Source organism: Talpa occidentalis, unplaced genomic scaffold (genome assembly GCF_014898055.3).
Source record: "Talpa occidentalis isolate TD23 unplaced genomic scaffold, MPIMG_talOcc4v2.1 talOcc4.9, whole genome shotgun sequence".
Classification (NCBI taxonomy): domain Eukaryota; kingdom Metazoa; phylum Chordata; class Mammalia; order Eulipotyphla; family Talpidae; genus Talpa; species Talpa occidentalis.
Window position 1 is genome coordinate 117,025,145 of NW_023605305.1, and position 19,132 is coordinate 117,044,276.

The 19,132-nt window shown below is 67.9% G+C and overlaps 1 protein-coding gene and 1 long non-coding RNA gene across 2 annotated transcripts; one reads left to right on the plus strand and one right to left on the minus strand.

Moving 5' to 3' along the window:
- Positions 1 to 465: 465 nt before the first annotated feature.
- Positions 466 to 16,264, plus strand: CCDC69 (coiled-coil domain containing 69). The gene is made up of 9 exons (XM_037498872.2): positions 466 to 558; positions 7,341 to 7,410; positions 8,467 to 8,564; positions 8,903 to 8,990; positions 13,314 to 13,387; positions 13,737 to 13,838; positions 14,164 to 14,283; positions 14,700 to 14,797; positions 15,247 to 16,264. The coding sequence occupies exons 1-9, from the start codon at positions 511 to 513 to the stop codon at positions 15,419 to 15,421; spliced, it is 873 nt and encodes a 290-aa protein (XP_037354769.1). The 5' UTR covers positions 466 to 510; the 3' UTR covers positions 15,422 to 16,264.
- On the minus strand, positions 9,798 to 14,804 carry LOC119235482 (uncharacterized). Its single transcript, XR_005122847.2, has 3 exons — positions 14,148 to 14,804; positions 12,498 to 13,917; positions 9,798 to 12,174 (listed from the first exon to the last, which is right to left on the minus strand). It is a non-coding gene; the product is annotated as an uncharacterized LOC119235482 (long non-coding RNA).
- Positions 16,265 to 19,132: the final 2,868 nt, after the last annotated feature.

The window sequence follows — 19,132 nt, forward strand, 5'->3', positions numbered from 1 at the left end:
TGTGGGGAGCCGGGCGCCGCTGGGGGCCCATTACAACCTGCTGAGCAATGACGCTTGTAGGGGGGAGGCTCAGGCCCAGCTCGGCTGCTTCTGGGGCTGGTGCCTGCCAATGGGGCCAAGGCGGACCACTGGCCCCCGAGTCCTTGTCCTCCCGTCACTGCGTGAAGTGAGGGACGGCACCTTCCCGGCAGGGCAGGGCACAGAAGCACTCAGCGGAAGAGAAGAGCCCCCAGCCTGCAGGCGCCCCCCACCGTATTGTTTTGACTTCCAGCGCCCAGATCCTGTCGCTGGGGGCCCTCCCCACCCGCGGCGGGCTCAGTGGCCACGGCCTCCTCCCGGGTCACTGGCAGCGGGGGCACCGCCGCAGGCTGGGCCCTGCTCTTCGGGTAATTACGGTGCAGCCGCCGCTCCGCTCAAGTCCGCGCTTCCAGGTTCAGTTTCGGGGTCTCGCCGGGTGCCCCGGCCGGCCAGCGGCCGAGCCCAGCACAGGGGCAGGTCCCGCGCGGGAGGATGGGCTGTGGGCGCAGCCGGCCGAGCTGCTGCAAACCCCCCAAAAAGGTAGGGGCGCCAACGGGGAAGTTTGCTTTGGGGGAAGGAGGGTGCAGCGCACCGGGCGGGCGCGGGATCCGCGGCCCCAGCTCCCCAGCCCCTGACCCTGGTGGGACTCCTGCCTGCGGCCGGCCGACCTCCAACTTTCGACCTCCGACCCGGCTGGCTGAGGGGCTTGGGTCCTCCCTGGCCCGCGTGGGGCTTGGGCTCTGGCAGGTGCCCTTGCTCCGGCCGCTCTGGGCCTGCGCGCTGGGTGCCGGGACCAGCCGCTCCACCTCTCTGGGCCGCTGGGGGCTCCGGCCGGCCGGGGTTCCCCACACCACGCTCAGGGCCCCCTGGCGGGTCGGCCACACTTGCCACTGGACACACAGCCCCGCCGCCGCCCACCGCTAGCTCAGACATCTCGGCGGGGGCAACGCTGAGGTCTAGGCAGCGGTGGGAGCCGCTGTTCTGGGGGCAGCTGGGAGGGGCGGGAGGGGTCTATCCCCAGGGGCTCCCTCCCTGCCCCTCCCCAGGGCCCCTGAGCGCCTGGGAGACGCACTGCAGTGGGGCCAGCTGGGGTCTCCCAGGCCAGCCTCCCCTGGGACCTGGGGGCCCAGGGGGGTGAGTCCTGTGCTGCCCCCCAGGCAGGAGGGAGTAGCTGACCCCAGAACCCTGGTGATCAGCCTGGGCCCCCAGGCTGGCGGAGTCTTTGGTGATCGGTGGTGACTGGCCCTCCCTCTGCCTGGCATAGCGCCCCCACCTGCCTCTCCACAGCCCAGAGCCACCCTCCAAGGGGGAAACTGAGGCCCGCCCGGCCCCTCCTCCCACAGGGCGGCTGGCTGCCGAGTAGGGGCTGCACTGTGGCTGTCACAGGCACTGCAGGGCCTGAGCCTGCAGCCCTCGCTGCCTGCTGGGCCTCAGTTTCCCTCCCTGTGCGGAGGGCAGGCCTCTCCCCGAGGGCCTGGGAGCCCTTGTTCTCTGCACTTGTGCCAACAGCTCAGACTGCAAAGTGGGCCAAGGTGAACTCCACCCACCCCGGCAGCGGGCAGCGCTGGACGAGGGCCCTGCCCAGACATGGCCCTCCCCCGCCCGAGCAGGGGCCCCTGGGCTCCGGCTCCGGCTCCTGCCCGCTGAGCACAGCTGTCCCTGTCTGTCCCTGGCACCGCCTGAATGGACCTCTGGCCCAAGCCGTCTGGCAGGGAAGGGGCCTGATGCCCCCGGGGGGCCAGCGTCGGGCCGGGCCAGGCCAGGGTCAGGCCGGGAGGGTGGCCGTGGAGGTCCCGGGCAGCCCCAGCCGTCTTCTTGCCTCCATCCCCACTCTGCTTCCGGGGCTTCTGGACAACTCTGAAGCCCTTTGGCATAAAAGTCTGGACCCGCGGCCTCGGCAGGGCCTGGCACGTCGCCCTGGCACTGCCCTCGGGCCCTGCGCCACGTGCCGGGTTCCAGGCCGGTGGTGTTTCCCGCTCCCGCTGGTGTGCGGCCTCCGGGCCGGCCCCACACGGAGCAGCCCTGGGCCCCGGGCCCCCGCCCCCGAGACGGTTCTGGAGATGAGACGCGCGATTCTTGTGCGGAGGGAGGTCACGGCCAGCTCGGGGCCGTCAGTCCCTCGGAGCCCAGCACGGGCGGAGGGGCACGGGCAGGCCTGCGTGTCCGGTCAGAGCCGCCTCCACCCTCCCGGGGCGCCCGCCGGTGCCGTGGTGTCTGAGTGGGGGTGAGCCGGGGTCCCCGTGTGCCCCGCCGGCACCGGGATGGCAGGGGTCCCAGGAGGACTTGCGGGGAGGCCGGGGGGAGGGAGGCCCCTGCTGGGCCCCAGCAGGTGTGGACGCCAGGCGCGTCTGGCCGGGCAGGGCAGAGCGAGGGGCGGGGGAGCCCGGCCAGGGCGGCGGTCAGTGAGACAAGCCTGCACCCGGGGGACCGCTGCCCTCCAGGCCATGCCGGGGTGACGGGGCTCGGGGGGCTCTGGGCCAGGCCTGCCCCATCCTTGCAGGGTCCTTGCTGTCCTGGCGGCATGGGGCCCCCGTGGGTTGTGCTTCTAAGGGCACTGCGTGGGCCACACCCAGCGGAGCGAGCAGGGCGTGGGGCGGCCCTGGAGGCCTGCAGGGTGGGGGCAGCCGAGCCTGGCGCCCGCGCCTGGGCAGGGGCAGCCGTCCTCCCTCCAGCCGGCCCCAGGCAGCGAGGGGACTGCGGGGAGACGAGGCGGAGGGGCGAGAGCCCCAGCGGCTTCAGGGGAGGTCAGCGGGCCTGGGCCCGGGTGTTCAAGGGGAGGGAAGCCTCGGGCTGCGCACGCTCAGGGCTCCGCTCGGGAAGGTGAATTACTCTGGCTGGGACCCAAGGCGGGGCAATGTTGCAAAAGCTTTCAAATTCGGGAAAGTGTCAGGAACAGGGGCCTGGGCGCTGGTCCCCGGGGGCTCCCGCGAGGCGTGGCCGCAGTTGCTGGGGCTTGGGGCAGGAGCCCTCTGCTGGGGCATGTCCCCTTTGCGGGCCGGGGGAGGATGGTCCCTGGGGCCGCCGCCTGTTCTGCGACTGTACCCCGCTCAGCGGGAGCCCCGAGTCTTCCTGCTTCTGCCAACAGCTCGATTTTAATCACCCAAATCATTTATCTTGTGACTTCATTTCCAAACCTTCCAGAATTTAGGCCACTGGCTTCACAACACACAGAGCTCACCCTGTCCCATCCACTCGTGACAGGGGCTGTGCACCCTGACCCGCCCGCGGGGCATGGCCCCTGCGTGCACAACGGCCTCGGCGCCCTCTGCCCGCAGCCCTCACCCTCAGGAACCGGCGTCGTGACCCTAATGGAAGCGTGTCCTCAGAGCCCAGGCTGCTGAGCCTGCGAGCCAGGCCCTGCCCGAGCAGGATGCTGGCCGAGGCCGGCCTTCTCGTTCCCGAGAGCCTGGGGTGGCCGGTGTCTCTGTAAGAAGAGGATGCCAGGGAGGGGGGGGGCGGGCATCTGCAGCGGGTCGCAGGCAGCTGGACAGATGATGGAACAGGCCCCTGGGTCTTCGGGGAGTCCCTGCCGATGTCTGACCTCTGGGACCCAGAAAGACCCCCTGCAGTGAGCAGCCAGCCTGGTGCTTTGGGCTGCAGCCTTGGCCGCGGCCCCTGGTGCCCAGGCCACTGTCCAGTCACGGGCTCAGGGCTTCCAGGGCCATGAGGGTCATGCTTGTGCTTGTCTGTCACGCGGCAGCGCGTGCATAAGCCCAGGCATGGGAAAACGGCGCGGCCAAAAGCTGGGCACTGGGTACCTATGCACCACCCGCCGGAGGGCATGATGCCCGCGTGTCTGCCAAGCTCACCCATTGCCCACTCACCCACCGCCCCGCCCAGACCCCGCCCGGCTGATGCGCAGCCCCACGCCCCGCCGGCTGCCGCCCCTGTGCTCCATGTGGCCGCCCCGCCGTGCCTCCTCAGGCGCTGCTCCAGGCCCCCTAGGGGATGCGGCATGGACTCTGGTCGCCAGTGTCGTGGGGGCCGGAGCGGGCTCTGGGGGACAGGCGCCCGCGCGGGCCAGTGGGAGGGCCTGGCCGTCCCTGCCGTGGGCCACATCTGCGGGGCGATTGGCAGAGGCCCGCGCTCCTGAGCCCCAGTCGGCTGGAGCGGGCAGGCCAGGCTGACCGGCGCGCTGTTCATTCAGCCTCGCGCCACCGCAGGCTCTTGTCCCTCCCGGGCTCTTGTCCCTCCGCAGGCTCTTGTCCCTCCGCAGGCTCTTGTCCCTCCGTGGGCTCTTGTCCCTCCGCGGGCTCTTGTCCCTCCGTGGGCTCTTGTCCCTCCGCAGGCTCTTGTCCCTCCGCGGGCTCTCGTCCCACGAAGCCAGAAAAGGAATTCACAGACTTCTTAGATAAGTGCGCAGGGAGAAGCAGACTTTATTCGAGAAAGTAAGAAAAGGTTCCTTTCGAGGCGAGACAGCCAGAGCGAAGACTCCAGCGCGGGCGGAGGCGGGGCAGGGGCGCCGTGGTGGGCCCGGCTAGGGGACATTTAACCCCCTTTGTCCCTCTACCCTGAAATCTCATCACCCCCTCGCGGGACTGGCTCTCCGCCCGGGGCCACGGTCCTCCGGCAGACGGGCCGTGTCCCCGCTCTCATCTCAGAGTCCTCTTTGTACCTCCCCTGGCCAAGGTCTCCGAAAGTTCACTGTCCCACTGCCTCACATTTTAGCCCGAAAATTTACTGCCTTGAATCGACTGCCCCCTTGGCCTCCCGACTGTCTCTGCCCTCACCTCGGAGGCCTCCCTGAGCCCTCCCGGCCCCTGCGTGCTGCCCCTGAAGCTGCCTTTCTCCCTCACTTGCCCTGGGACTCCCGCGGCCCGTGTCGAGTGGCCTGGACGGGCAGGCGGGTCTGCCCGGCGGGGGCGCGGGGCCCCACAAGCGCAGCAGGAGCGAGCTACGTCGTCAGCGTCGCCGGCCTGAGTGCGCCCCAGCGGGGGGACGGGACAGGCCCCTTGTCCTCTGAAGGCGTCCAGGCCGCGTCCCGCGGTGTCTCCATGCCGGCCCCGTCATCGGGGTGTGAACCCACACATTTCTCAACGGCTGACACACGGGCCGTTCCTCCCGGGGCCCCCGCCCCGCCCCCACCTCCTTCCTGCCTGTCCCTCCGCCAACGGGCTCCACCTGCGGTCGCTCAGATCCCGAAACTAGGGGTGCGGGCCCCTCCCACGCAGCTCCACCGGAAAGCCTGCTGAGATACGGAGGGCGTGACTGTCCCCAGGGGCCCCGCATCACCCCTCCCCTGCAGGGCCGGCCACCCCATCAATCTGTGTCTGCAGGAAGGAAGTGGTGGGCTCTCGGCTCGGCCGGGAATCCGGACTCTCACGACCCTGCCCTGGCCTGTGCCTCTGACCAGCTGCGGCCACCCTACCCCTCCCCCAGCCTCAGTTTCTCCATCTGGAAATAGGGGGTGGGGGCTGGGCCAGAGGGGCTGTCCCTCGGGGCCCTGCCTATCCGGTCCTCCGGGCCTCAGGGACCTTCCCGTCCTCGGCCAGGATGGGTGTGGGGCCGCGGGGGCGGGGAGAGGCCAGGCCGCAGCCGCAGGGGAGGGTCTGCTCTTAGGGCCCTTCCGGGACTAAGCTCCAGCCCACAAAGCTGAGTCAGCGCACCCCCCCCCACCCCGAGAAAGCACCGTCCGGGAGGCCCCAGGAAGGCAGAGCCATGGCCCCACAGTGAGGTGTCCGCAGGGGCTGAGCCCTCAGGTGCCTGGGCTGCATCTCGGGGACCCCAGTAGCCTCTGCACCCCCCACCAGGTGAGGGTCAGTGTGAGGGGTGGAGGGTGCTGCCAGAGGCTTGGTGTGGTGCGAGAGATCTGCACTCCGAGGCGTGGCGGCTGCCAGGCCCACCCGGCCCAAGGCCGTCCACAGCTCTGCCTGCGGAGCCCGGGGCAGGCCGCAGGATCCCAGACGCGGTGTCCACGGTCTCCGAGTCCAGCCCAACCCATGACCGAAGCTGCTCTCCTTGCCTGCCGCCAGGGACGGGGCTCACGGCCGCCGAGCCCTCCTCCCACACGGCTGCTGCGTCTCACTCTGAGCCCTCCGGTCCTGCCCGAGGCTGTGGGCCCACACGGTGTAGGCGGCGTCCGTCGGAGGGTCCTGCAGAGGCCCGAAGGGGGTGGCCGGGCCGGCTGCAGCAACAGTCGTTGGGTTTTGAACCCCCTTCCTGGTTCCGTTGGCTCCGGGTGCCTCAGCTGCCCAGCACCTGCTCTGCTATGCTGCTCCCGCTCCGGGGACCCTGCTCCCGGGCCTCGGGGGCAGCAGGGAACCCAGGGGGTGCACGCCCCAGCCATTGCCCAGCTCTGCGCCTGCAGCCCAGCTCCCACCAGCCCCGAGTCTCCTGCAGACGATCAAGGGCAGCGCAGCAGAAACTGCAGCAAGTGCAGAGGCCTGGAGAGTGTCTCTGGCCTCGGGATGGCCTCCTGGACCGGAGCACGAGGGGGTGGGGTTGGGACCTGGCAGATTCGCCGCCATTTCTGGGAAGTGGCCCTGCCGTAGGCGGCTGTGGGGAGACGGCCTGGTGGGCCAGCAGCGAGAGGGCCGGAGAGCACATGGGCGACGCGGGGGTGGCCAGTGCTCGCTCGAGCAGGACTTGGGAACTCCAAATAGAACACACCAGGCCCTCAGCAGCGGGGCTGGGTCCACCAGGAGCGCCGTGCCCGGGCACGAGGGGGCGTGTCACAGAATGCTCCCACTGGGGTCCGCACTTATGCCAGCAGAGAGTGTCCACCGGGAGAGGCCCGTGGCTCTCTAACCAGCTTACAGTGTCCACACGTCCAGGAGACGGGTGGGAGGTGGGGCACAGCCACCACCTCTGGGGCTGAGTCTGAGCTGGGCGGGGGGCTCCCCTGGCCTCTGTCTCCCCAGGAGGGGTTGGGGGAGGGACTTCTCCAGAACCCTGGAAAGCAGAGTTCTCAGCCACAGAAACGCGGCCCAGACAAGTGCCATGTCGACCCGCATCCTCCCGCCCAGGGCAGGGGGAACAGCCTCCCTGCCTTGCTGATGCTCCGGCGCTGGCCAGGCAGCCCTCTCCCCAGAAGGGGCCCAGCGCCCAGGGGTGGAGGCTCCATCACCGGCACCCAAGCTCAGAGCAGGTTCGGGTCCAGGGCCTGGGAGGCCCCACTTGGTTTTCAGGCTCACCCTGGGCTGCCCGCTGCCGGGCAGGAGCCACCTGCTCTAGAAGCTTCCCCTTGACAGGCCTCCCCCTCTCCCCTCCCAGGCTGTGCAGAGCATTCCAGGGTTCCTTGGGTTTGGGAGGTTTCTACTTTAAAAATAGCTCCCATAGTAAAGGTGCCAGCTCACCTCCTCGCACGGTCACATTTCTTTCAGAGGCGCCAAGAACCAGATCAGCCACCCAGACCAGAAACGCAGGAACTAGGTCCCCTCCGTGGGGACACAGGTGAGTCGTCGCCCATAAATGTCCTCCCCGGCAGCCACGAGGCTCCCTGCTTTGTCATCCACACAGGTGCGACCGCTGCTTCATTGCCTCGTGAGGTCTTAGGCGGCTGCATTAATGGGCGTAGTGTGTCTGCAGCCAGGGAGGGGACAGTCCCGGCCAAGCATCCTGCTCTGGGCTGTTGACACACACCTGGGTGCCGTGTGTATCTCTAAGGAGCGTTTCAGAGGAGCCCAGCAAACTGGGGGGCGTGCCGTGGGGAGCGGTGGGTGGGAGGACAGAGGTGCCCCTCCTGGAAAAGTGTGGTGAGAAAGCACAACAGTTCTCTCCGGGTGTCCGAAGCGACCGCGCCGATGAAGATGAGCCTAGTTCAGGCTGACCCGGAAGTCAGGACGGGCTCAAGACACCAGGAGGCAGGCAGAATTCAGCTCCACGCCAAAGGGCCTCTGGGGGGCTGCCTGGGGCCTGGGCTCACCATGGGGTATGTGGTCACTGTGGAGGCTGGAAGGTTGGTCCTGACAAAGTCCAGTACCGGGTCAGCCCCGTGCCAAGGCTCAGAGACTGCCCAGGCTCTGCACGGGGGTGACCAGCGGGGACAAAGGCCGGGGTGCCCACCAAGTGAGACCCCCAGGGAGCCGGGCTCCCCAGCTCTTCCAGAGGTGGGGCTTCTGGGCAGCCTCTCTGGCCGGCACCCCGTGGGGTCCAGAGCAAGTTGTGCAGGAGCCGGCTCTGGTCTTGCCCGCTGCCCTCCCCGGGCACAGGGCACAGGGCCAGCTGACAGACGGACAGAGCCAGCAGGACAGGGTGGGGGGTGTCAGGGGGCGGCTGGAAATGGACGTTACTAAGTAAAAGTCACCCAGCGCCGCGAGTGACATCAGCTATTTACAATTCACAATTTAGTTCTCGGGTGGAGCAAAGAGACCACCTTTAAGGGCCAGGCCTGTGTGGGGGACGGGGTTCTGCTGTGGACGCCCCGTCCCAGGGAGCCCGGGCCTGGGCCCTCCCACACCCCACTCTGTGGCCCTGACCCTCGCCCTGGTGGGCTCTGCCTTCTCGCAGCCCCCGCCGTCCAGCCGTGTGCCTGTGCCGGGCAGCGCCGGGACCCCGCCAGAACCCCCCAGCAGCGCGAAGAGGACGAGAGGCAATGGGAGCAGCAGGTGCGCCCGGGGGACAGCCCCCTCAGGTTCCAGCGGGGCCTGTCCTGCTGCCGCACTCCCCTACAGGAGCCTCACTCACACCACAGAAGGCCCGGCCCCTGGACCCCGCCCTTCCACCCCCACTGGGGCCACCAGCCCCCACCTTGAGGGCCATCTGGCTAGAAGGTCAAACTGCCCACCGAGGGGGCCGGAACCCCTTCCTCAGCCCCCAAGGGCAGCCGCTGCCTCCGCCATGTGGAAGTCCACGCGCGCTCGGGCAGGTCACCCTCAGTCAGTGGGGGGTGCTGGGTGGGGTGACGGGCTGACCTTCTGATCTCCCCTTGCTGGTGCCTGAGCAGGTGGAGAGGGACCTGGAGCGGGAGCTGCGCCAGAGGCTGGACGAGCAGCGGAGGGGCCTGGAGGTCGAGCACGAAGCGGCTCTACAAGGTCAGGGGGCAGCGGGGTGGGGGAGGGTCCCCACCGCTGAGGGCCAGCCCCTCCCAGCCACGCGCCTCAGGGGTCCGCAGGGCCTGGCTCGTAGAAGTTAGCACCTGTGGGTCGAACCAAAGGCCCTGAGAGCGCCACGTGTCCCCTGCACCCCCACTTGCTTAGCTGAGTGCCCGGGTCTGGCCGTTGGCCACTGCGGGCCTCGCCACGGTCCAAGCAGCCGGTCTGCAAGGCCTGGGCTGCGCCTGGGACATCAGCACTGGAATGACCCTTGTAGGACGGGCTTGGACGTGTATTTGTGTGTTTGCCAAAATGCACCAGTGTGCCATTTACCATAAATGACATTTACCACGTTCCCAAAGCCGGCAGCCATCACGCCGTCCACTTCCAGAACCCTGGCGGCCCTGGGAGTGGGCCGGCCTGCCACGCTTCCCCCGGGTGCTCCCAGCGCCTTGCGGCCTTCCGCCGGCCGGCCTGCACAGGGGAGCTCGAGCCACAGCTGACCCCCCACCGGCTCCACCCGCCCCCGGGGTCCCTCAGCTCACCCTCTGCCCTGGCGTGGGCTGCCCACCCTGCACTGCAGGGACACACTGACCGCGTGCCTGCTCCTCCGTGGGTGGACGGGTGGCGCCCCTCTCTGGCTGCTGTGAGTACTGCCCCCAGGTAGAAGCGACTGCCTTGGAGCCCACAGAGGAAGCCCCAGGGTGGGGCGGCTGGGCCACTGGTCATTCCACACGTTGCTTTTTGAGGAAGCGCCAGACAGTTCCCCGGTGCTGCCCACGGCACCTCCCCAGCCCCGGCCCCGCTCCCACGTCCCCTGCAGTTGCTGTCTCTGCTGCAGCCGCCGCCTACTCAGGTGCGCACAAGCTGTTCCTCTGGAGGAGGTTTGAGGTTGACCTTGGAAGTGTCCTGCCAGCTTTCCCTTGAATGACCAGCTTTGTTTATCTTTTAAAGAGACACTTCATGGTCACTTTATACAGCTGGGCAGTCCTTTTAATTTAGCGCTGTGTGTGCGGAGCTGCTAACGCTCGCAAAGGCGACGCCACGGCCAGTTTCCCTGTTCCTGGGAGACAGACCCCCGCCTCCCGGCTAAACAACAGCGTCCGCATTGCCCTTTGCAGACAGACGCCAGTGCAGCAGCACTGGGTTTCCCAGAAGTGCAGTAACTAGAGCAGAGGTCTGAGCCGTTTTCAGATCCTTGAGACATGTTGCAACCTTAGCCAAACCGTTTTGAAATGGCCTCGAAGGCCGACCCACATCCCTGACCCACCCGGGCCAGCTTGACCCGCCCGGGCGCAGCCCCCACACTGAGTTTCCCCACATGGATTTGCCCCTTTTCGTCTTGTGCGTGGAGCGACAGGAAAGCTCCCTGTGGTGGAGCCTGGGGGACGGCTGGCCTGGTCAGAGCCCCCTGGTCAGGTTCTCAGGGAGATGTGACAGGTGTGTACAGAGTGAGCAGGCCCCACGTGGGGAGACACGTGGGCTTTGTTGGGGGGTGCTGGTTGGGGGGACCAGGAGGTGGTTTTCACAGCTGATGGGGCTTGTTTTCTCTTAGTTTTGTTTTTTTTTTTTTTTTAAGATTTATTTATGCATACAAGAACTAGCGCTCAGGCCAGAGGTGTGGGGGGGTGAGAGGATTCCCCAGAGACAGAGCGGGGAACAGAACAGGCAGACTGACTGAAATCCACTGCTGAGGGGAGCAGCGGGGAGACAGGAGGGGTCTGCTGCGCCATGTGGGTGGCTCCCTGGCTGGGGATGGAACCCGTGCTGCAGTGGCTGTGGACAGCTTCGTAGGTTGCGTCTTAACCCCTCGCGCCACCAGGAAGGCCCAGCTTTGGTTTTTTAAAAACCATCCTGCTCCACAGAACCCAACATGAATAAACCTGTCACAGCAGCCATCCCTCAGGCAGTCACCATCTGGCGGCCTCTACCCTGCCCGCCACTGCCCCTGGCCTTTGCCTTCTCCACGCTGTCCATCCACACTGGCCCTGCCGCTCCGCAGATGCCATCCGTGGGCCCAGCCCCGCCTGGTTCTAGCCCATGTAAGGCCTTAGAGGCAACCACAGAGCCTTCCTGCCCACTCTGGGTCGCAGGCGCCCAGAGGTGCTGAGTCCACTTGGGTCCTGGTCCCAGACCAGATGTGGGTTCAGCTGGGAAGTGTCCATCTGCCTCCCTCCCCGTTGGCAAGGCCTGGTCCCTCCATCCCGCCCACAAGTGCCCATGGGTGTCTTATTTGGGCAGCTCTGACCCGGGGGCAGGGGTGGTGCTGGCGGGTTAGTTTGTGCTAAGCGGCTAATCACACTGACCACCCCCTTGGCGTCGCCGCCTGACCTCCTCTGGCCACGTCTGTTGCAGCCTTCGGCCAGTGCTGACCGGCAGCTTCTTCCTACTGCCGAGTTTTGAGAGATTTTTATGTATTTTGAATTCGACCCCTTTACATTTGCAACTTTTTCCCGTAGTCTGTATATTTTCTTGCTCCTAACAAAGCAAAACTTTGCCTTCCACAAAGCAGAGCCTTTAATTTGGACAAATTCCAGTTTACTCTGCCGGTGGGGAGCTCACTGCTGGACCCCAGATAGCCAAGGTCCTCGTGGTTTCTGGCCAACGGGGTTTTTCTGCTTTAGCTTGCTAATGGGGCGCCGGGCGCCGTCCTGAGCCGCAGAGCGCTGACCCAGTGTCCACCCCGAGGGCAGCCTCTGCTGGCCGTCGCTCTCTGGTCCCGGCCGGGCGGCTTGTGGTCCTCCTGCAGACGCGGGCGTCCCGCCGGGGGCTGCGCTTCCTCGGCTTTAGAGCCGGGCCCGCGACCCCGTGGGGTGGAAGGGACTGTCTAACCGGGGCGGCGACGTTTCTCGATGCTCAGTGGCGTCTGCAGGGAGACGGCAGTTACCTTCAGCAGTGATGGGGCTGCTCGGGACAGGCCGCCTCGGTGAGTCCCGGCAGGCCGCAGTTTCCGGGGACCCGCACGTCCCGGCTAATGGCGGCGTTTCTGTGCCAGGACAGTTGTGCCTCCCTATGGCCTCGCGCTCGCTGCCCCTGGAGCCGCCCCCGGCCCTGGGGACTGGCCGGTCACCGTGTCAGTCCTCTCAGGAAACTATCTGGTTCCGCTGACTTTTCCCTGCTTTCCTACCGTCCGCTGCTGTTCCTCTCCTTCCTGCGGCCTCCTCCCGCGTCACTTCTACTTGCCCTGAAAGCAGACTGAGCCTTGAGATGGCCCGAGACCCTCCCGCCCCGCCCGGCCCCACGCCGACGCTGTGCTCCCACTGTCCTGAAAGCGTCCCCCAAGCCCCCCGGGCCTCCTCTTCGGCCAAGTGGGTGTCTAGAAGGGTGTTTCCTCCTAAGCGCCTGCAGTAGGCGCAGGTGGATTTTCCGGGTCTCTGCGGCCGACGTCGAGGCCCTGCCGTGGCCAGAGGGCGCGGCTCCCTCACCCGTCTCCTGGGAGCACGGCCCCCGCCTCTCACAGGAGGCCTTGACCCGGCACCCGCACGGCCTCGCTCCGCGTGGCTTCACCTGCTGCCTCGCTCCTCCTGGCTGCGTCTCCACCCTCGCTCTGGACGCCCAGCCGCGCGGGTGCCTGTGAGCCGCTGTAGATGGTGTTTGAAGCCCGACCTCGCCCTGGAGTCTGCTCCTTGGCGAGACTAGGCCGTTCGGCTGGCACCGTCTGAGCTGGTGAATTCAGGGCTGTCACCTCAGGGTTTGTTTTCTGTTTTTTTGTAACCCTGTTCTCCTGTTGCGCTTTCTCTGGCGTGTGGAACACCCGGTACCCCCAGGTCCCCCGTTGCTGTGTCTCGGCCGTGCTCATGGCACCTGTGCTGGGCCTCCTGGACGGCGCCGCTTCATGGCCCCGTGGGTCCTCCCCTGTGTCCGCCCGCTGGGCAGGCTCGCTGGGCCGTCATCCGAGTGTGAAGGGCGGAGGGTGGCGCACTGCAGGGGGCAGCCCCCACTCGCTGCCCTCCAGGCCTGGCCCCTGCCCAGGGGAGGCCTGAGACACCTCCTCGACTTCACTGCCCCCCTCCCTCTCCTCAGCGGCTTTAAATGCTCCGATTCCCTGAGGCCCGGCCTCACGGGTGCGCCTGTCACTGAACTGTCCGCAGTAACAAGCCGTCGCTCTGGCTCTGTCAGGTTCTCTCCTCCTTGCTGGTCTCCAGAAACGATGTCTCTGGCCGAGTTTCTTTGGGAATCAGTGAGCATCTGTAACGGGCAGGGCAGGCTGCACGGAGCTTCGGGGGCGGGACACCAGGAGCCCCTGTGCCAGGTGCTCCGGCCCTCGAGGGGCGGCCAGAGGGCCCTGGGCACAGTCGGGCTCACGCAGCTCCTTCTCCACAGCCCTGCAGGCCTCCCACACGCAGGAGACAGCAGCGCTCACACGCTCCTTCCAGGAGGCTGAGACGGCCCTGCAGGTGAGCAGGTGGGGTCTCCGGGAGGCTCAGGAGGCCGGAGCAGCCGTGGCCCGGGCAGGGCGAGGACGAGGCTTGTGGGGGAGGTGGGCGGGGGGCCCTGCTGGGGCTGTGATGTGTCCTAGAGGAAGGACATTGGGCCTTGGTGGACGTGCTCTGGGTGCCCTGCCGACCTGGCCTGGAGGCCGGACACTGGACTCTATTACAGTTTACGCATCGGGGGGGGGGGGGTGCCCTGCCCCGACGTACAGTCCATGCGCCCACATCCTTGGGAGGGTGGGGCCACAGACGCGCCCACCACGGCCCCTGGCCCTGCAGTCCCCCTGAGCCGTCCATCCCTGCCCCTTGCCAGGACACCATCGCTGGGCTGACCTCCCAGCTGGAGGCCTTCCAGGCCAAGGCCAAGAGGGTGGAGGAGTCCATTCGGAGCCGAGACTACAAGAAGCACTGCCAGGTGGGGCCTTCCTGGGAGGCCCCTGGGAGGTCAGGGGCACGGCACAAGGACCTGGGAGGAGGCAGTCGGGGAGGGGCAGCTGGGGCGGCAGCGCCCGGGGCCTGGGTCAGAGAGGACGGGGTGCGAGGCGACCTCTCCCTCCGGGGCCTGCCCGCCTGAGCCCTGAGCCCTCCTCCCGGAACAGAGGTGCTTTTGGGTGCTGGGCCCCGGGACCCTGACAGCTGCCGGGGAGCCTCAGGGCAGGCTCAGGGCCTGGCCCGCAGGAGGCCCAGCAGGCCGGGGGTGGCGGCCAGAGGGCCCAGCACTCACCTGTCTCCACCCACAGGACCACGGCAGCCTCAGCCCGTTCTGGGAGCAGGAGCTGGAGAGCCTGCACTTCGTCATCGAGATGCGGAGCCAGCGCATGCATGAGCTAGACCGGCGGCTGGCCCTCATGGAGACCGTGGTGCGTGCTGGCCGCCCCCTGTCCACCTGTTCCCCGCCTCCAGCACAGGCCGGCCGGGGGAGGGGTATTTGACTGAGGTGGGCCGGGGCGGAGTCCCCAGGGACCCGGGTGCCCTGGAGAAGCCCCACGCCCATCTCTGGCCCTGTCAAGTCTATTTCTATCCGGTGGCACCAAAGTCCCCCGAAGCCTGCCCCCCGGGGCGACTAAGTCCCAGAGCCCCAGCGGGCTCCTGGAGACCCGGCCTCCCGCCTGGACGCTCCTCTCCCCTGGGGGCTGGGGGGTCTCCTCGACACACGCGGAGGGCACAGCGCCTGCGCCTCGTCCTCTCAGGGCCCTCCTGCCTGGGGAAGAGGCCGGCCCTGGACGAGGGCGCAGCCGGGGCAAGTGTGACTGTCCAGTGCGCCGGTTTGTTCCAGAAAGAGAAGAACCTGATGCTGGAGGAGAAGGTCACAGCCCTGCAGCAGGAGAACGAGGTCCTGCGGGCGCGCAGCCTCAGCCAGGCCGCCTCCGCGCGGTAAGGCCCCGCCCTGCCCCGACCGCCAGCGTCCCGCGGGCCCAACTGCCCTCCCGCCCGCTGAGACCTTCGGGACGGGGCCCTGGGGCCGGGTGGAGGGTCCGGCGCCCAGGCTGTTCTGGGAGTCAGCAGGCCTAGGCTCAGCCCCACCCCAACCCCGACGCCGGCGGGGCGCAGGGGCCCCCAGGAAAGCCCAGTGGGGAGGGGCACTGGAGCGGACGAAGGAGTGAGGCTGTTCCAAGTGCTGGGGAGGGCAGTGGGCGTCACCGGCTGGACGCAGTGTCCCCCCAGTGACCGGGACGGGCACCGTAGCCGACGCTGGCGCTCACCGGCCGGGGGACTCTTGGGCTCCTCGGTCCAGAGGGAGCCGCCCTGGGTGCGCCCGGAGGCCCGAGCAGTCCCCGGGAGCGCAGGGCTGTCCCCACAGGCCTGGCCCGTCTGTCCCTCAGGCAGCTCTCCGAGGACCTGCTGGGTGCGCGCGAGGCCCTGGAGAAGGAGTGCCGGCTCCGGCAGCAGCTGCAGCAGGAGAAGGACGAGCTGTTGTTCCAGGTGCTGGGCGCCCAGGCCTCGCCCGCCTTCCCCCTGGCCCCCGTCACCCCCACCGAGGTCTCCCTGGCCACGTAGGCGGCGGCTCGTGGCCTGGGCGCCCCCTCCAGGCCTGTGGGGACACAGCAGGAGCCTCTGCCCGCCGACCGCCCGCGGCTGGAAGTGCCTTCGGCCGGTCCAGGAAGCCTGGGTGCTGACCGCCCTGGCGCTCTGTCCAGAGCGGGGCTCCTAGGGCACCCCAGGTGGCCTTGGGCTCTGACGAAGAGGAGACAGCTGTCCTGCTGGTGGGGACGGCCCTGCCGCCTGCCTGCCCGCCGCCCAGCCCTCACCCGCGCCCCCCTGCCGCCCTGGGCGCGCCCTCCTGTGTCCCCCTCCCCTGTGTCCTGGACTGTCCATCACGGAACCAGAGCCAGCCCCAAAGGGGGCATTTAGTCAAGGCTTCTGTGCCCACCCGCAGGAGGCCCCAGCAGGTCCCACCTCCTCAGAGGCAGAGCACCCCCATCCAGCCCGGCGGCACCCCCGCCAGCTGCTGCCTCGGGGGGGGGAACGTCCCCCCACCCAACGCAGGAGGCCCTCCCCCCCTGCTCCTCCCTTCTACCCCCCCTCAAGCCCGGCTGTGACTGTCTGGGCTGCGGCAGGCCGGGCGGGCAGGCGGGCAGCAAGGCACCATCTTCCACACACGCACCCGGGCCCCCTGCACGCTCACGGGCCGGCAGAGGACAGCCGGTCACCCGAAGGATTGGAGCAACTCTGGGCTCGCTCCAGTGGAACAGAGCTGCCCCCTGTGGCTTCTGGAAGCTTCCGCCTGGTGTCCGCAGCCCGCGGAGGAGCAGAGCCAGCACCTCTGGATGACTTGGACTGGGCTTGTGGCCGTGGCGGCTGCGCCTCGCAGGAAGTCAAGGGGCTGGGGGGCCGGGGGTGGGGCCCGCCTGTGCCCTGGGGCTCAGGGAGACACTGCAGCCCCTGGGCAGACAAGCTGCGAAACCAAAGACAGACATGATGGCCTGGTCTCTGTGTTCCTGGGGGTGGGCTGCGGCTGTCTCAGGGCGCTCGGGTGCCCTTGGGGGACAGGTCTGGGCCTGGGCGCTGGCCCCTGGGTACTGGCTGGTGGGGCCTGGGCAGCGGGTGGGGCGGGGCAGGGCAGGGCTGGGAGTAGGGCCCAGGGGCTGAAGCAAGGGGCCGGGCAGCGCCGGGCGGGGTGTGAGTCTTCCTGGCCCCGGGAACTCAGGCCCACATGTTCCCTGCCGCTCCAGCCCACTCCCCACCGTGTCTCAGTTGAGGAGCCAGGGTGGGCAGGGGAGACTTGGGGTTGCAGGTGGGGGGGTGCACGGCACCTGCCCTGTAGTTGGCGGCCTGGCAGGTGTGGATGCCCACCTCCTGCCCCGGCCGCCCCATGCGCTGCCCGCCTCCTGCTGCCCTCAGCCCTCCCTGCACCGCCCCGAGTCCACCCGCTGCTGTGGGGGCCACCCAGCTGCAGGGACAGGGCAGGGTCCATCCGCTGGCACCACGGTCCCTTCCCGGGAGGGACACCTGCCCAAGGCCACGCCTGTGTCGGGGAAGAAATGAAGCTTTGCACGTCTCTGGGGAAAGCCAGGGCCTCTGCCCAGACGGCTTGGGGAGACTCAGGGTGTGTGGGGATGCAGATGGCTGCCACCCCCTGCCCCCCGGAGGGAGAGCTGGGGCCCCACAGCTAACACTGTTGCGGAAGCTGGAGACAAGCCGAGTCTGGCTGGGCAGCCGGGAAACTGGGGCTCCGCTGCTGGCGCCTGGACCCTCCCGGTGGCTGACACCACGGGGGTGGTGTTTTCCTAAGCACGCTGCGGGGGCGGGGTGGGGGGCTGCCTCCCAAGGAGCAAGCTTGGGCAATGCTGGCCAGCACAGCCAGCGGGAGTCCCAGCCTCCTGCTGGCCATTCCCACCCCCGCTAAGCCTCAGCTTCCCTCTGGACGGTGGGATGAGCCTTCACCCTTCACCTCCAAAGGCCTTCGGGGCTGGGCTTCACCCGTCTCGGGAGCCCTCCCCCCTCAACCCTTGTGCCAAATCAGCTCTTCTGGGAAGCTCCTCTGGGAACTCCTAAGCCCAAGGGCCCGTGCCTGCTGGCCCAGCTGCTCACCAGATGTGGGGCTCCTGACCAGCACCACCTCCCCGCAGCCCTGGAAGGGCGGCCTGGCCTCGGCTCAGACTCCAGCTCAGGCTGTGGGGCTTGGTGTCCGCTCAGCTTCCGGCCCTGGCCTCGGGCGGGAGCACTCAGGGCCCCAGGGGAGGGCGGGATCATGCCTGAGCGCCCAGCAGCTCCTGGGTAAGCCCAGGAGGCAGATCCCACCTCAGCTGGCCCCAGGGTCTCAGCAGACAGTGTTCAGTCACTGCACAAAGGCCCCTTCCAGCCCCTCTTTACTGGACAAACTAACAAAGGACAAATCGTAGCTAATCACGAGCCACCCGGGATGCACTTGGGCTGACCAAGGAGGAGACTGAGGCCTGGGTGGGGCCGCCTGCCCAGGTGGTGGGGAAAATGGTCAGCTCCGGGATGGTCAGCAAGCCTCAGATTCACCGCTAGGCCGTGGTTCCGCTCTGGCCCTCAGGGCGTCCTAGGTGCCCTGCCTGTCAGTCACACCCGCACCCACACAGCCACCCCCTCTGACCCTGCCACCTTCTGCCCTGGGTGCTCCCCACTAAAGCCCAGGCGGTCTCTGGGCTGACACGGGCGTGCTCCCAGCTGTGCTCAGGATGCAGCTCGTAGGGTGGGCTGGGAGGAGGGTGGGCCTGCGGGGGGGTGGGGGGAGAAACAAGGGGTCCGGGTGCGTGGTCTCTAGGCCATGTGTGTGGCCGTTCTGACCCCGAGGCAGAGTGTCTGCTCGGATTCCCTGCCCGCCCACCAGCTGTAGGTCTTCCTCCTGCATCCTGGCCCTTTAGGGGATCCCCACCTGGCTCCATAGTACTGACAATGGCAAAGGAGACCAGCTGGGGGGCACCCACAGGCCCTGTGGCCCTCAGCAGCGCGTCTGAGGCCAGGCTCCTGGGTCTGGGACCTCCTGGGGATCTACTTTCTTGGGGAGCACCTCGCCCCGCAGCTGTGGGGCCCTGGCGGTGCCCCCGAGGCTGCTGCCGGGGCTGTCAGACGCACCTGCTTCTCCATCTAAACTCGATCCCCCCTGTTCGGTGGCTTCCACCGCAGGTGGAACAGCTTTAGAATTCATCAAGCCCTGGTCTGAAGCAGCTGCCCGAGGGGCTTCAAAAACAACCCTTTCCCGGCACCCCCACCGTTCCGGCCCCAGCCTGCCCCTCCCTGCTGAGAACGGAACCCTGCTGGAACGGGGGTTTATGGTGCCTCCGGGCCCCCAAACCTCCCTGAAAGTGGGCACTGCCTGCAGGTCTGGAGCCCCGGGGTCCACGCTCCATCCACACCAGGACACTGCCCTGAAATCTGTTTTAACAGCTGCCAGCAACACTGCCCAGGGGGTCACACCTCTGAATGGATGCCTAGGTGTGGGGTCAGCACCTCCAGGTGACCACAAGGGGGTGATGTGAGTGGGGAAGAGGCCACTGAGTCTGGGGGAGTCACCTGTCTCCTGCGCCAGCAGAGCTGGGCCCGGACTCGTGGCTCTCTGGAGAGCCGGCACGGAGTGCGCACGCGCGAGGATCATGGGGTTCACAGGTGCTTTCCCGCCTCCGCCAGCCTCTCCGGCCACCTGTCCTCCCAGGCTTTGGACCCACATGTGATGACACGTTACTGCAGAAAGCGCCTGGGAGCACAGGACAGGCCACAGGCACCCACAACTGCAGCAGGGAG

Excerpts from the sequence above, each read along its gene's own strand:
- CCDC69 (XM_037498872.2), top strand. The coding sequence starts at position 511 with ATGGGCTGTGGGCGCAGCCGGCCGAGCTGCTGCAAACCCCCCAAAAAG. Across the intron at positions 8,565-8,902 it reads AGAGGCAATGGGAGCAGCAG|GTGGAGAGGGACCTGGAGCG; the intron begins GTGCGCCCGGGG and ends GTGCCTGAGCAG. Across the intron at positions 14,284-14,699 it reads TGGCCCTCATGGAGACCGTG|AAAGAGAAGAACCTGATGCT; the intron begins GTGCGTGCTGGC and ends GGTTTGTTCCAG.